At 37.0% G+C, this 14,687-nt stretch overlaps 1 protein-coding gene across 1 annotated transcript; it reads right to left on the reverse strand.

Annotated features, from left to right (window-relative positions):
- Positions 1–274: 274 nt before the first annotated feature.
- LOC123320343 lies at positions 275–2,180 on the reverse strand. Its single transcript, XM_044907640.1, has 2 exons — positions 561–2,180; positions 275–316 (listed from the first exon to the last, which is right to left on the reverse strand). The coding sequence occupies exon 1, from the start codon at positions 2,086–2,088 to the stop codon at positions 745–747; it is 1,344 nt and encodes a 447-aa protein (XP_044763575.1). The 5' UTR covers positions 2,089–2,180; the 3' UTR covers positions 275–316; positions 561–744.
- Between the last annotated feature and the right edge of the window lie 12,507 nt (positions 2,181–14,687).

Raw genomic sequence — 14,687 nt, forward strand, 5'->3', positions numbered from 1 at the left:
AAGGGGGATCAAACAACTACGATGGACTCAATATTTACGAGGTTCCAGTTCCCTGTGGACGACGATGCCTCCTTGAAAACTGTATGTACGTCCACTGAACATCCTGTATGTACGTCCATTGTATATCCTGTATGGACGACCAATGTACATCCTGTATGTACGTCCATAGGATGCTAATTCCAGTGAGGTTCGGACATTATCTGGAACTATCATTCTACATAACGAGTACTTTAATAGGAATTAGGACAGGTAGTGAAGAACAAGACTGCTGAACTAAATGCCGACGTTTCGTCCGTATATTCGAACTTTTTCAAGGCTACAATGGAGATACAAGAAATTAATCAGTACAATCCAGTAAAAAACAAGAATAATGACGGCTAACAAACAACGATAAATTGCATAATTAAATACTAAAAAACTTATGTGATATAGATGAAAACATTATACACAAAATAATAAATATCGAATAATAAATACGATGACTAGACAAACATTTATTCAATATACAAAGACAACAAACAAAAAATTGGGTAAAAAAAAACTGTGGTACAAAAACTTACCAAGTTCAATTTGTCTGATATAAAAGTTGTTGTTAACATTAAGATTCGGAAAAATTGCATCCAAGCTTTGTCAAATTTCATCCCAAACATGGAAAAACAGCTACAACTACCATCGAAATTAATTGATTAAACAATCGAGAACAGGTGTTATTACGCGCAGACACTATAGACATATGAATAATTTTCATATCGGAATACGGGAATCACGACAAAGAAACAATAAATTTGTGTATAATTGACTCAAATCTTGGGTGTCAGTTCTGTGGTTTACCGTGTTATTTAATCTAATATGAATCATCTCGCTAATGTTTCTTTTCTTCCAATTACTTTCATAATCAAGTATTTCTACATTGTCAAAATCAAAATTATGGCTTTCCGCAAATCTATGGGAAGCTAAAGCTGTAGAACTGTCTTTATCCCGGAACCTATCATCACAGTCATATTTGTGCTGCCTGATTCTCGTCTTCAGCAGTTGTCTCGTCTGTCCCACGTAACATTTATTGCACCCCAAACATGGTATTTTATATACAATACTTGAACGGTTGATGTTAGGGGTTGGATCTTTAAGTTTCGAGAAAAGAATCTGCGTCGTCAAAAGGTTATAAAAGACGAGCTCTGTAGTTTTAGATTTCTGTTTTATTGAATGAGCAATGTTATGACTCAGGCCTGATATATAGGGAAACTTGAAGTATCTTTTTACTTGATCTTCTGAGCTAAGGGTTTCGTTAATTCTAGGGTTTAATGGATTATATTCATTTATTATTTTATTCACGAATGTTGTTGGGTAATTATTAATTTTTAGAATTTCTTTGATCTTTTTCATGTTTTCTTTATAATATATTTTTGAGCTGAGGTGTGTTGATCGGTAAATAAGGTTTTTAATGCTGCCCACTTTATAAGACCTAGAAGTTTCTGAATGAAAATTGACTAACCGGCCAGAGTTAGTGGGTTTTACATACCATTTTGTAAGCAAACTGCCATCTTCACCACGAACCACCTTTATGTCTAAAAAAGGTAGCTCTCCATCTTTCTCTTTTTCTATGGTGAATTTAATACGTGGATGATATGAATTGAATTCTGATAAAAGTTCATCAGCTTTATCCGAAGGTATGGCTGTGATTGTGTCATCTACATAAAGTTTGATGAAAGCAACGATAAATTTAAGTTTTTGTAGGACCTTTTCAATCAGATATGTCATAATAAAATTAGCCAAGGACGGACTAGCTGGATTTCCCATAGCAGAACCATCGATTTGCTGGTAAAATTCACCCTCAAATTGGAAATAGCTAGAATCATATATATAAGCTATTATATCTATAAACAAGTTTTTTGGCATGTCTGTGTATGCTGAAATAAAAAGCCATTTTTCTTTTATTAGTGAAAGCACTAGATCTCTAGGGATGTTGGTGAATAACGAGACCACATCTAATGAGTACAGCATGAAGCCTTTCGGAAGAACAATAGTTTCACTGAATGACACAAATTCATACGAGTTTTTTATTGTATAGGGTGATGTCGAATTCACCATAGATAGGATATTGTGAACAAATTGTGATATGTGATACGAAGGTGCACCCAAGCAACTAACTATAGGCCTGATACAGAGCTCCTGTTTATGTGTTTTTCTTAGAAAAATAAAACTTAAAACTTAAATTTATCGTTGCTTTCATCAAACTTTATGTAGATGACACAATCACAGCCATACCTTCGGATAAAGCTGATGAACTTTTATCAGAATTCAATTCATATCATCCACGTATTAAATTCACCATAGAAAGAGAGAAAGATGGAGAGCTACCTTTTTTAGACATAAAGGTGGTTCGTGGTGAAGATGGCAGTTTGCTTACAAAATGGTATGTAAAACCCACTAACTCTGGCCGGTTAGTCAATTTTCATTCAGAAACTTCTAGGTCTTATAAAGTGGGCAGCATTAAAAACCTTATTTACCGATCAACACACCTCAGCTCAAAAATATATTATAAAGAAAACATGAAAAAGATCAAAGAAATTCTAAAAATTAATAATTACCCAACAACATTCGTGAATAAAATAATAAATGAATATAATCCATTAAACCCTAGAATTAACGAAACCCTTAGCTCAGAAGATCAAGTAAAAAGATACTTCAAGTTTCCCTATATATCAGGCCTGAGTCATAACATTGCTCATTCAATAAAACAGAAATCTAAAACTACAGAGCTCGTCTTTTATAACCTTTTGACGACGCAGATTCTTTTCTCGAAACTTAAAGATCCAACCCCTAACATCAACCGTTCAAGTATTGTATATAAAATACCATGTTTGGGGTGCAATAAATGTTACGTGGGACAGACGAGACAACTGCTGAAGACGAGAATCAGGCAGCACAAATATGACTGTGATGATAGGTTCCGGGATAAAGACAGTTCTACAGCTTTAGCTTCCCATAGATTTGCGGAAAGCCATAATTTTGATTTTGACAATGTAGAAATACTTGATTATGAAAGTAATTGGAAGAAAAGAAACATTAGCGAGATGATTCATATTAGATTAAATAACACGGTAAACCACAGAACTGACACCCAAGATTTGAGTCAATTATACACAAATTTATTGTTTCTTTGTCGTGATTCCCGTATTCCGATATGAAAATTATTCATATGTCTATAGTGTCTGCGCGTAATAACACCTGTTCTCGATTGTTTAATCAATTAATTTCGATGGTAGTTGTAGCTGTTTTTCCATGTTTGGGATGAAATTTGACAAAGCTTGGATGCAATTTTTCCGAATCTTAATGTTAACAACAACTTTTATATCAGACAAATTGAACTTGGTAAGTTTTTGTACCACAGTTTTTTTTACCCAATTTTTTGTTTGTTGTCTTTGTATATTGAATAAATGTTTGTCTAGTCATCGTATTTATTATTCGATATTTATTATTTTGTGTATAATGTTTTCATCTATATCACATAAGTTTTTTAGTATTTAATTATGCAATTTATCGTTGTTTGTTAGCCGTCATTATTCTTGTTTTTTACTGGATTGTACTGATTAATTTCTTGTATCTCCATTGTAGCCTTGAAAAAGTTCGAATATACGGACGAAACGTCGGCATTTAGTTCAGCAGTCTTGTTCTTCACTACCTGTCCTAATTCCTATTAAAGTACTCAGCATGAATAACCAAGGACGTGATTCCTACTTCATTCTACATAACTGGACGTACAATGGATGTCCGTCATGTCCATTTTGTACGTCCAATGGACGTTCAATGGATATACATATGCTGTATGAGTGACCAAGTTCAAAATGAGGAAAACAAAAATGAAACAATTAAACTCTCCCGGCGGTTAGTAATTAAGAATTAACACAGTGAAATTAATGAATTAAATAATATTCAAATTAACTATTTTCAGTCAAAATAGCCGGTATAAAGGAAAGAAAGCAATCAATAGTGGTCACTTTGATTCCTTCTGAGAATTGAGGGATGTATGAGGTCTACACAAAAGTCACAGTAACCGGTTGTCCCAGAAAAATCCAAGACCCTGTAATTTCGCGATGGGTTTGATTCCGAGCACTTTCAATGATTTTCAGTGTACAGGCCAATCAGAATTGAGAATATTCAAATGAACAGGACGGGGTTGATTCAGATGAAAAACAATGCAACAGTACACGGTTTACAGGATAACGGACGGGGTAGTTTATTATGGTCTCTCCGTTGCAGCCGCGTGTATACACGCCAAGCATTACCAGCGGAAAGATTTCGAGACTTCTGACTGTTGGTCTTGGTTCACCAAAGAGCCAGGCGAAAGGAGTCTGTTTTACAAAGAAAAATGAAAACGGGTCACAACAGGATTAGGACGAGGTAGGTTGATGTGGTCTCTGAATGAAGAGCCAGTCGACAGGAGTCTGTTTTACAAAGAAAAATGAAAACGGGTCACAACAGGGTTAGGACGAGGTCGGTTGATGTGGTCTATCCGTGGCAACCGCAGGTATACACGCCAAGCAATATAAGCGGAAAGACTTCAAGACTTCTGATGGTTGGTCTTGGTTCACCAGAGAGCCAGGCGACAGAAGTCTGCTTTACACAGAAAAATGAAAACGTGTCACAACAGGATTAGGACGGAGTAGGTTGCTGTGGTCTTTCCGTCGCAACCACGGGTATACACGCCAAGCATTACCAGCGGAAAGACTTCGAGACTTCTGACGGTTGGTCTCGGTTCACCGAAGAGCCAGGGAGCCAGGCGACTGAAGTCTGCTTCACACAGGAAAATAAAAACGGGTCACATTAGGGTTAGGACAGGGTAGGTGACTGTGGTCTCTCCGTGGCAACCGCGGGTATACACGAAGCATTACCAGCGGAAAGACTTCGAGACTTCGGACGGTTGGTATTGGTTCACCAAAGAGCCAGGCGTCAGAAATCTGCTCCACACAGGAAAATGAAAACGGATCACAACAGGGTTAGGACGGGGTAGGTTACTGTGGTCTCTCCGTGGCAACCGCGGGTATACACGCCAAGCATTACCAGCGGAAAGACTTCGAGACTTCTGACGGTTGGTATTGGTTCACCAAAGAGCCGGCGACAGAACTCTGCTTCACAGAGGAAAATGAAAACGGATCACAACAGGGTTAGGACGGGGCAGGTTACTGTGGTCTCTCCGTGGCAACAGCGGGTATACACGTCAATCATTACCAGCGGAAGGACTTCGAGACTTCTGACGGTTGGTATTGGTTCACCAAAGAGCCAGGCGACAGAACTCTGCTTCACACAGGAAAATGAAAACGGATCACAACAGGGTTAGGACGGGTTAGGTTACTGTGGTCTCTCCGTGGCAACCGCGGGTATACACGCCAAACATTACCAGCAGAAAGACTTCGAGACTTCTGAAAATTGGTCTTGGTTTACCAAAGAGCCAGGCGACAGAAGTCTGCTTTACAAAAGAAAATGAAAACGGGTCACAACAGGGTTAGGACAAGGTAGGTGACTGTGGTCTCCCCGTGGCTACCGCGGGTATACACGCCAAGCATTACCAGCGGAAAGACTTCGAGACTTTTGACGGTTGGTCTTGGTTCACCTAAGAACCAGGCGACAGAAGTCTACTTTACACAGGAAAATGAAAACGGGTCACAACAGGGTTAGGACAGGGTAGGTTACTGTGGTCTCAACTTTGAATCACTAAGAATGCGGTATCAAGGAAAGACTTACGGTTTGCTCGGGTACGGTCACACCACTAAGGAATCAAAAGCCAATAAAATCGAGTCGGAAGAATGTTGAATTAAACCGGAATAGGAATTTGAATTAATAATCAATAATCGAATGAATGATCGAAAATAACTGCTGAATAAAGAAGAGCCAATGTCGAATAAAAAATTATGAATCACGTTCGTCTGGTGGTGCGACGTATTTATTAACTTTCCAACATGTGGACGGTCATGTGACCAGAATTGCATGCAAAAATTTGGTATGGTCGACTATTTTCCCCAGAATAAATATTCACGGTGGCGGATATCTCTTTATCGGTAAAAGAAACTGTTTTTATCTGCAATCCATGTTGTTTTATGCTGAATCCATCAAATCAACGGTATTTTTGTGGACGGAAAAACAACGCCAAATGCAGAAAACATTTTTTCTTTGTTTTGGATTATTCCGGCGTATTCCTGATGGACATTTCAATTTAACGGAATTTGAATTTAATTTTTCAGGATTCTGAAAAATATTTCTAGAAGTAAATGATATTCTACGGACTATCAAAACCAAAAGTAAAATTTCCATCAGACAGTGATGCATTGTTTCATCCGGAAAATTTAAGGACACGGACATCTAAAACGAGGCTTGATCTTTGCTAAAAAAATCAAGTGCATGTCTATATCGTTGTCGAGAAACAACACGAGTATAGGTTTTCAGTATTAATTGAATAATGTGAGTATTTGTTGGGTCGATAATGTCAGGGTTTTAATCTGCGTTTACGAGGAAATTTCGCATAGTGTAGACGCCTCCCTCACCGCGAGGACTTGCGGGGCGAGGGCCCTCGCTGCGAACCACAGGTCTGTCGGTTATTGTCCGCGCATCAAAGGGTTTCGCTCATCGAATTTCGCATTGTGTAAACGTGATCCACGATCTCCGTACTGACTGCGTAACAAAAACTGAAGGCGGCTCCACCCGCGAAAGTTTTCGGTCTTAATTGCGTTTTGTTTTAAGAACTGCGAAATTTCACTCGATGCGAGTAATTGATGCCAGAGAGATTTTCGCGAGGAAATTTCGCTTATGTAAACGCAGCTTAAGGCGTGATTATTGACACGAAACTTTCCTTTTGAATTCACTTGGATCACCTTATCTCATCGTGCAATAGACCACTAGGTTTCTTGTGTCGAATGTGTAAAAGCCCTCGATGACGAGGGTGCGATCACGTCAATATTACGCTTTCATCCATAGCAAGCTGAACTTTGCCTGCATGGTTTGAAATCCGCTGTATAATGTCCATAAAATTCGACTCGAGAGGCTTCAGAATAAATTTGTAAGATTTCTACACTTCTAAGTATCAAAATTTCAAGTAACTCTCGGTAAAGATGTAATACGTTCCCAGAATAATATTGAGCTTCTCAAACATCGGAGAATAAAAAAAATCCAGTAATATCTCCCTCAAAACCATAAGCAGTTAAGGTGCATTAACAATTAATTCGCTGGTCGAAGTGCACTTCGACACGAAAGTTGGCACGTAATTAATAATCACAATCAACTTCGGACTTCAATTGAACGCATGCGTTATGAAGTTTGAGTTTGTAGCAAATATGTCATATAAGAAGAACATAACCTAACTTTAAGTGAAACTGAAAACGAAAAGAGAAAGAATTGAGTATTTGTCTGTAAACCAATAACATTATGTTCGAATTTTCGTTTATATCCTTCTTTTTGTTCCTTGTGTTGTTAAAGTTAGTTTTTTGTGCTGTAAAACAATAATGAATGTTGTACGAAATAAAATTGACGATGAAACTTTGCTACAGTGTATATCCAATTTCAAGCCCTGGTACGACAAAAAAGATAATGGGTATAAATCTAATTTACAGAAGGAAAATTGTTGGATATCTATAGGTAACACCCTAGGTTGCACAGGTAATGTATTGAAAACTTTAAGTGTTAATATCAAGTACTAATTATTTACTAACGTTTTAGTGATGGAAGCAAAGGCCAAGCTTAAAAGCCTGCGAGAAAAATATAGAAGGGAAATCCTTATAAAAAAGAAACTTGAGAGAAGTGGTGCTCCTGTAAATAGCAGACCTGTTTGGCCCCTCATGAGCTTCTTTCATTTCATGTATAAATGTGATGAAGAAGCAAATAAGGAGATCTTTTCAAATATCCCTGTCGAATATATGTTCAACTTTCTGAAGATGCAAGTTCCTCTACTCCGTCCTGTAGCAATACGTTCAGGAGTCCTATTCCAAAATGAAGGAAAGACCAGTCAGATGCAAGCACGACGGATAGCAGTGATGCCAGTGGAACTGATTCGCTTTCTATGGATTTATCCAGCAGCATTAAGAGCATAACGGAGAAAAAAACGGATAGTGCAGATACATACGAATTATTTTCGAAATATTTGGCATCAGAATTGAAGGACACTGGTGAACCACATGCCAAAATTTTAATAGAAGATATTCAGATGCTGGTGATGAATTTTAAGAGAAATTTAAGGGTTATTAAATGAAAATTCTAGCAATGTTTCTCTCTCTCTGACCTGAAGTTATGTGATTGTTATGTATTATTTTTGAATATGTTTGACCTGTTTCCTTATGAAGCCCGTTTGCAACAGCCGAGAATTCTCTAGAGAATTCACCTTGTAGCACAGTTATGTACCTATTTTCGTCTGACTGTTTTTTGATGAATACATAATTAGGTACATTGTAATAGATTTTATACTTTGAATATCATGATTTTCATGTTTTGTTTGTTTTTTGACTTATGTCCAATTATTATTTCAAATTTATACCTTTATATTTTTACACCGTTATACAACAAATATTTTTCTATTTCTCTATAATATTAGTTTTTGTGCTTACTTACACATAATGGCTCACAAAATATCTTTTTGTATAATTATAGTACCTTGAAGATTATCTTAAATGAAGCGGAACATCGGCTCAAAAAAAGAGTGTTCTTGTTTCATTTCATCCCTCACATCCAAATAAATAATCACAATAAATATAATTTGTATTACTTGATTTGTAAAAAACTAAACGTGAATCTCTTTTTTCTTTCTATCTGAATGTATTTTTACATCTTGAAAATGGGATTAATTCATCTCTGCGTTCTTGAATTGAGATGGAAATAAATAGCATTGCGAAGCATGGGGCGAATGAAGGTATCGAACAACACTTCCATCAATGAGTTCAAACCAATGGTTCGGGAACATTTTCGGATAGAAATTCTAAAATTATAGACGATAGGGCAAACTCATAACAAGCCCACAAAATAATACCTAGCTCATTTCTCCCTAATGACACAGATATTGCATCTTCTGAAACTTTTTAGGGTTTTCAGTCCCAATCTCTGGAACAAAATCAATAAAAAATCGAAATAAACGATTTGCTGCTGCGTAAACTCTTGCACTAATTTGTGAGGAGTATATTGAGTAGAAGAAATTGTTGCCTGACAATGAACTGAAAAAAATGAATTTCGAAATTACGTTAATTATAATTTTAAAGTTCCTTTTTTCAGTTCAGACTCTCACGTTATTTTCAAACACGAAGAAATGTTTTTGAAGAAGTCCGTTTACAGCTTTGGCAACATTATGGTTTATCTATGATGGTGCATCTGCTAACTTAGGCGTCATTTAGATACAAAAAAACCAAATAGTTGGGTGCGTAGAGAAGTAAGGAATTGGCCTGCTGCTATTTCAAGTCATCAGGAAAGGGTTGAATCTTGCAGGTCATTTTGAAAATTTGTTCAATATTTCCGCCTATTCATTTTTTAATGCTATTTTCCATGATTGCTTTTGTGTAATGTTATTTTATAAGATCGTTCTTGGTAAATCATTGAAGAAATTAAAATATTAGTTAAGTTTTTTTTTACACCAAAAAGGGGCCCATACGTATGAAAGAAATGAGAGATTAAAGGTCCAAATTGAACGAGGATTTCAAAAATGATTTTGAATTCGAAATATCTCAGTGGCGTAACACTGATCGCTTTGCTTCATTACCTATATGCGAACATAAAATTCGTAATTGCAAACAAAAAAATGTACTATAAGTACCTCTTGAAATACACCTAATTTCATTTGCATATCTCGAACAGTTTCAGAGAAATGATTCATTGAAAAGTCAGTTTTCGAGAAAAACTTCAAAAACCCTTATATGAATAGTTCTGAAAAATTTAGGGGGTGATTCCTTGTCAAAAATAGAGTGAGTCTTTTAAATACTATTCTTTTTCGAGCCCCCCTGCTAAGCTTCAGCCCCCTAAAAATGGCGCCCAAAAGCAGTTCTTCATTATTTCTCAAGAACAAAAGAACTGACAAGGATAAAATTAGACAGACCTTTTATGCCATCGAGAATGCACTCAAAAGAAGTTTTGGTGGTGCTCCTCTATAATTGCAAGGGGTGGAAAAAGCCATCCCTAAACCTTTATTCGCAAGAAGGATTTTTTCATACTCAGATTTTACAATGAAAAAATTAACTTTTGTGTAGCTTGTTCGATTTTTGACAAACGAGTTCTCATGAAATTTCTTGCTGAAGTTCGCGGTTTCTGAGAAAAAAATAATTTATGAGGGGTGAATAATGTCTACAACAAACAGTTCTTTTATTAATCTTAATTAAATCATTGGGACCGATTTCGGAATACATGATTCCATCTTCAGCCATAAACTACAAAATTTAGATAAAATCTCGGCACGTCAGAGACCTCACTAAAATATACAGGGTGAATCTTGTTGAAATGTACATACTTCACACATTGGCAGAGGACACTTAGCTGGTTCCAAAAATACCCCATATGCTAGGTCTTCAGCCATTCGTTTGGATTATACAGGGCGATATCCAGTTTCGAGTCATATATTGAAAATGCTCTAGTGGACGAACGAATGATTACATACCCATCAAATTTGGTACATGGAAGGACTACACTTCCATCCCCATACAGCAGATGTAACAGTTTATCAGTTTCCAGAACCGGACTCTAGTTTTTTCATATCATCGGAAATCATATAGAAACCCACACAGCATGGAATATTGCAGTGAAAAATTTCAAAATATTTTCAAGAAAGATTTCATTGAAATATTTATGAAAGGTTTCGAGAATATTTACGGCAAGAAAGTTTTCGCAAGATTGGCAGAATATTTCCATGATATGTAATAAATGTTTCATGAAATATGACTTCATAAGATTCATTAATATTTCATGAAATATTCTACGAAATTTTTATGACAGATTTCGCAATATTTCAGGAAAATAAATATCCATAGGAATCAGAATATTTGTGAGAAATATTTCTTAAATTTTTCAAAAAATATTTGCAGGAATATAAACTGAATATTTCCAATTCGTCTACATAATACATTGAAAAAAACCTTAAAGTAATATTTCAGTGGAAGGTTTTCGATGAAAAGCTGAAAGTGTAAAAATTATATCAATTTTCATTCCCGAAATCTTACTGAATGCTCTTTGAAAGATTGGCTGGCCAATAATTTGTATAAAGATCGCTAATATGTATGAAATATTTTGTCTTCCAAAGTACCTATAATGCAACTGAACATTTCATTAACGTTTCAAGTAATATATATATATATATTTATTTACAATAAATATTTCAGAAACGCTCCAGAATATTTCTTTGCAATATTTCTGAAAGATGAAGTGGAAGCCCAAATGAATTGTTAATATTTCATGAAATATTTCAGGAAATGATATTTTGATTTCACTGAAACGTTTTCATATAAGAATTCATATATTTAAATAAATATATAAGAAATACTGCAGGAATATTTCAAGACATCTCCGGATTTTTGTGCGGAATATTTTGGGTTATATGTTATATCCGTGAAATATTCTACTGACTTTTTATTTAATGTTTTGTCGTTAGCATCCCTCTTGTCTGAAGTTACTGTCTTTCAATGGATTGGTGAGTTTCCCATAGGGGGGAGAGTTTTTCCGAGTAGAGAGGGGATATTTCTTCGCGGCCCTGGAAGGTCAAGAGAAAAAAAAGAGACAATCGTTGTTGGAGAGGTGAACGAGTGGAGTGTGTGCAAAGTTAGTAAAACCGTACTTACGAAGCAAAGGAAAATCTAAGGCAAGTGATTGTTGAAATTATTACCGCTTCATTGCACCTTTATGGAAAAATATTCTCTCTGACTTTTGCTTGGCTGAAAATCCGAATTAACCGTAGATTGACCATTTCCTGCTGTTTATAGCTTTCCGTTACCGTAGGGTGACATTTGGGTCCCAGGAGGACGTTGGGCCCCCCTGATTTCTCCGATTCCTGAAAATTTGACCGCTTCATCCCGATTTCCAACCGTTTGAATTATAGTTATAGGTTAGATTCGCCGAGCACAGAGTTGGGATTTCATAACCGTTAAATACCCTCACCGCCGGACTCTGTGGCCGCTGTTTGACAGCCAGCCCGCTTGAGGTCACCGAGAGAGAGAGAGAGACCGAAGGACACCGGATCATAGACAAACCACCGAGACAGAGATAGAGGGCGTACCCCGGTGAACTGGTGTTTTCAAATTTCGACCTGACTGAATTCCGTTGATTATTTTTAAAACCGTTCGTACTTTTCATTCAATTGTGTCTTGCCTTAGTTGAAATATTTCTCCGAAACCGTGCATGTTTCTTTGCACCCAGTTTAATTGAAACTTGACTTATTTCCGTATATTTTTCCGAAACCGTTCTTTGCACTTAGTTTAATTGAAACTTGACTTACTTCCGTATATTTTTCCGAAACCGTTCTTTGCAATTAGTTTAATTGAAACTTGACTTACTTCCGTATATTTTTCCGAAACCGTTCTTTGCAATTAGTTTAATTGAAACTTGACTTACTTCCGTATATCTTTCCGAAACCGTGCATGTTTCTTTGCACTCAGTTTAATTGAAACTTGACTTACTTCCGTATATTTTTCCGAAACCGTTCTTTGCATTTAGTTTAATTGAAACTTGACTTACTTCCGTATATTTTTCCGAAACCGTGTATGTTTCTTTGCACTCAGTTTAATTGAAACTTGACTTACTTCCGTATATTTTTCCGAAACCGTGCATGTTTCTTTGCACTTAGTTTAATTGAAACTTGACTTACTTCCGTATATTTTTCCGAAACCGTGCATGTTTCTTTGCCCTTAGTTCGATTGAGACTTGACTTACTTCCGTATATTTTTCCGAAACCGTGCATGTTTCTTTGCACTTAGTTAGTTGAGACTTGACTTACTTCCGTATATTTCCGAAACCGTCCATTTTCCTGAAGTGAAATTTTGCCAGCCGTCCAGCGCCGACCAGACACAGCCGTTGACGTCCACGCTTTAGTGTACCTGTCTATTCTCTTTTGTGTATAGTTTATTGTAATAGAAATAAATAGTTGAACATTTATTTTTGTTGCCAATTATTTTGCCAGTGAGAGTCTATTTATTAAATCAGTTTCATCTAAGAGTTTAGTTAGAAGAGGTAAGTACTCTTTCTGACGCCTAAAGACCGTTGAAAAGCAGACACTTAGAAGACGCTACCGCCCTAGTCTTCATCGATACCCTTCTCCACTGATACTCAAGTCTACCCGGGCTCTCCAATTCTTGGGGGATTCTGTGAGAGACGTGGGGTTTGACTGATTGCCCCACTGGCGCCCGAGCAACCGTAAGGAGCTGCCAGAGTACGAAAAGTCTATCACATCTGGCGCCCGAGCAGGGACTTCTGCTGTTTCGTGAGTAGTTCCTGTTACCGTAACCGTACCGTTTTCTTTAAATACTCTTCACTGGCAAATTGGTAACCGTTCTTTGTTTCTGGCATATATCCGTATAGTACATATTGTAAATCTATATTCTGAGCAGTGGCGGCTCGTGATCTAGTTCACTAGGGGGCTACTTTTAGAATAATAATAAAAATATGAAATTTTAAAACCAGTTTTCCGCAAAATTTGATGCAATTTAGGTATAATTATTTTTAAAAAATATCTGTCCTTATCTACTTGCTCGTTGTGCTTAATAATATTATTCCGGTAAGCTGAATCTAATTGAGCAGCGATATTAGTCGTAACCAGGAAAGCTAATTCTGTCGAACAATTTACATGCTTGGCAGATAGCTCATGCTTCTTAATTTTTTCATTAAGGTGCTTCAAATCTCTAAATCCTGCCCTTGCCCATACGTTTTATCACTTGTTATACACTTGTCCTGAGAATCGTCTTGTGTAAGAAATTTTATCTGCCTGGGTTGAATTTAAATCGGGAGTACGTCTACCCAGCAGTTTAATACGGCTTTTTTCCGTCAGCGAAAGCCTCGCGAAATCAGTTTTTAAAATATTTTGAACACTATTGTCCGCCATGATTTTAAAACGTAAACAAATACGAACACACGCTGGGTTGTCTATACGCTAGCGGGCAGCCGCTAGACTGAAGCCGATAGGGGCGACTTTTATCGTAGCCCTTTTACTCCTTAAAACGACCGACACGAAGAGTTGCGGCTGGAGCCGAATGACTGTCCGAATGCAAGAATTCGGGGCTACACGATTCATCGCCCATGCAGGGACGAACTGCTAGATTATGATTGAAATAAGTAAAACTGCAGGAGTCGCATGAAAGTTTTACATTAATAAATTATATAAATAACCGTGGAATGTGATATTTTCATTTAAAATCGTATGGGAAGGTAAATAACATAAAAGAATTGATTTCTTGTGATTTCTTGTATGGGGGGGCTGTAGCCCTATAGCCCTCACAGACCAGCCGCCACTGATTCTGAGTTTCTGGTACCGTGAAAATGGATGTCAACCGACTGAAAAGTGACGAACTTACGTGGGAGTTAGAGGCAAGAGGCTGCACCGTGGGACACACCGTTCAGGAGAAAAGAGCTCAACTGGGAAGGGCCATCCATTCCGATATACCGTTCATTCCAAGAGATGAAATTGACCAGGCACAGAAAATTGGGGTTTGTGGTGCCAAGTTGTTCGACTTGATGGGAGAGTTATGTGA

The sequence above is a fragment of the Coccinella septempunctata genome, chromosome 9, assembly GCF_907165205.1.
Source record: "Coccinella septempunctata chromosome 9, icCocSept1.1, whole genome shotgun sequence".
In the NCBI taxonomy this organism is placed as follows: domain Eukaryota; kingdom Metazoa; phylum Arthropoda; class Insecta; order Coleoptera; family Coccinellidae; genus Coccinella; species Coccinella septempunctata.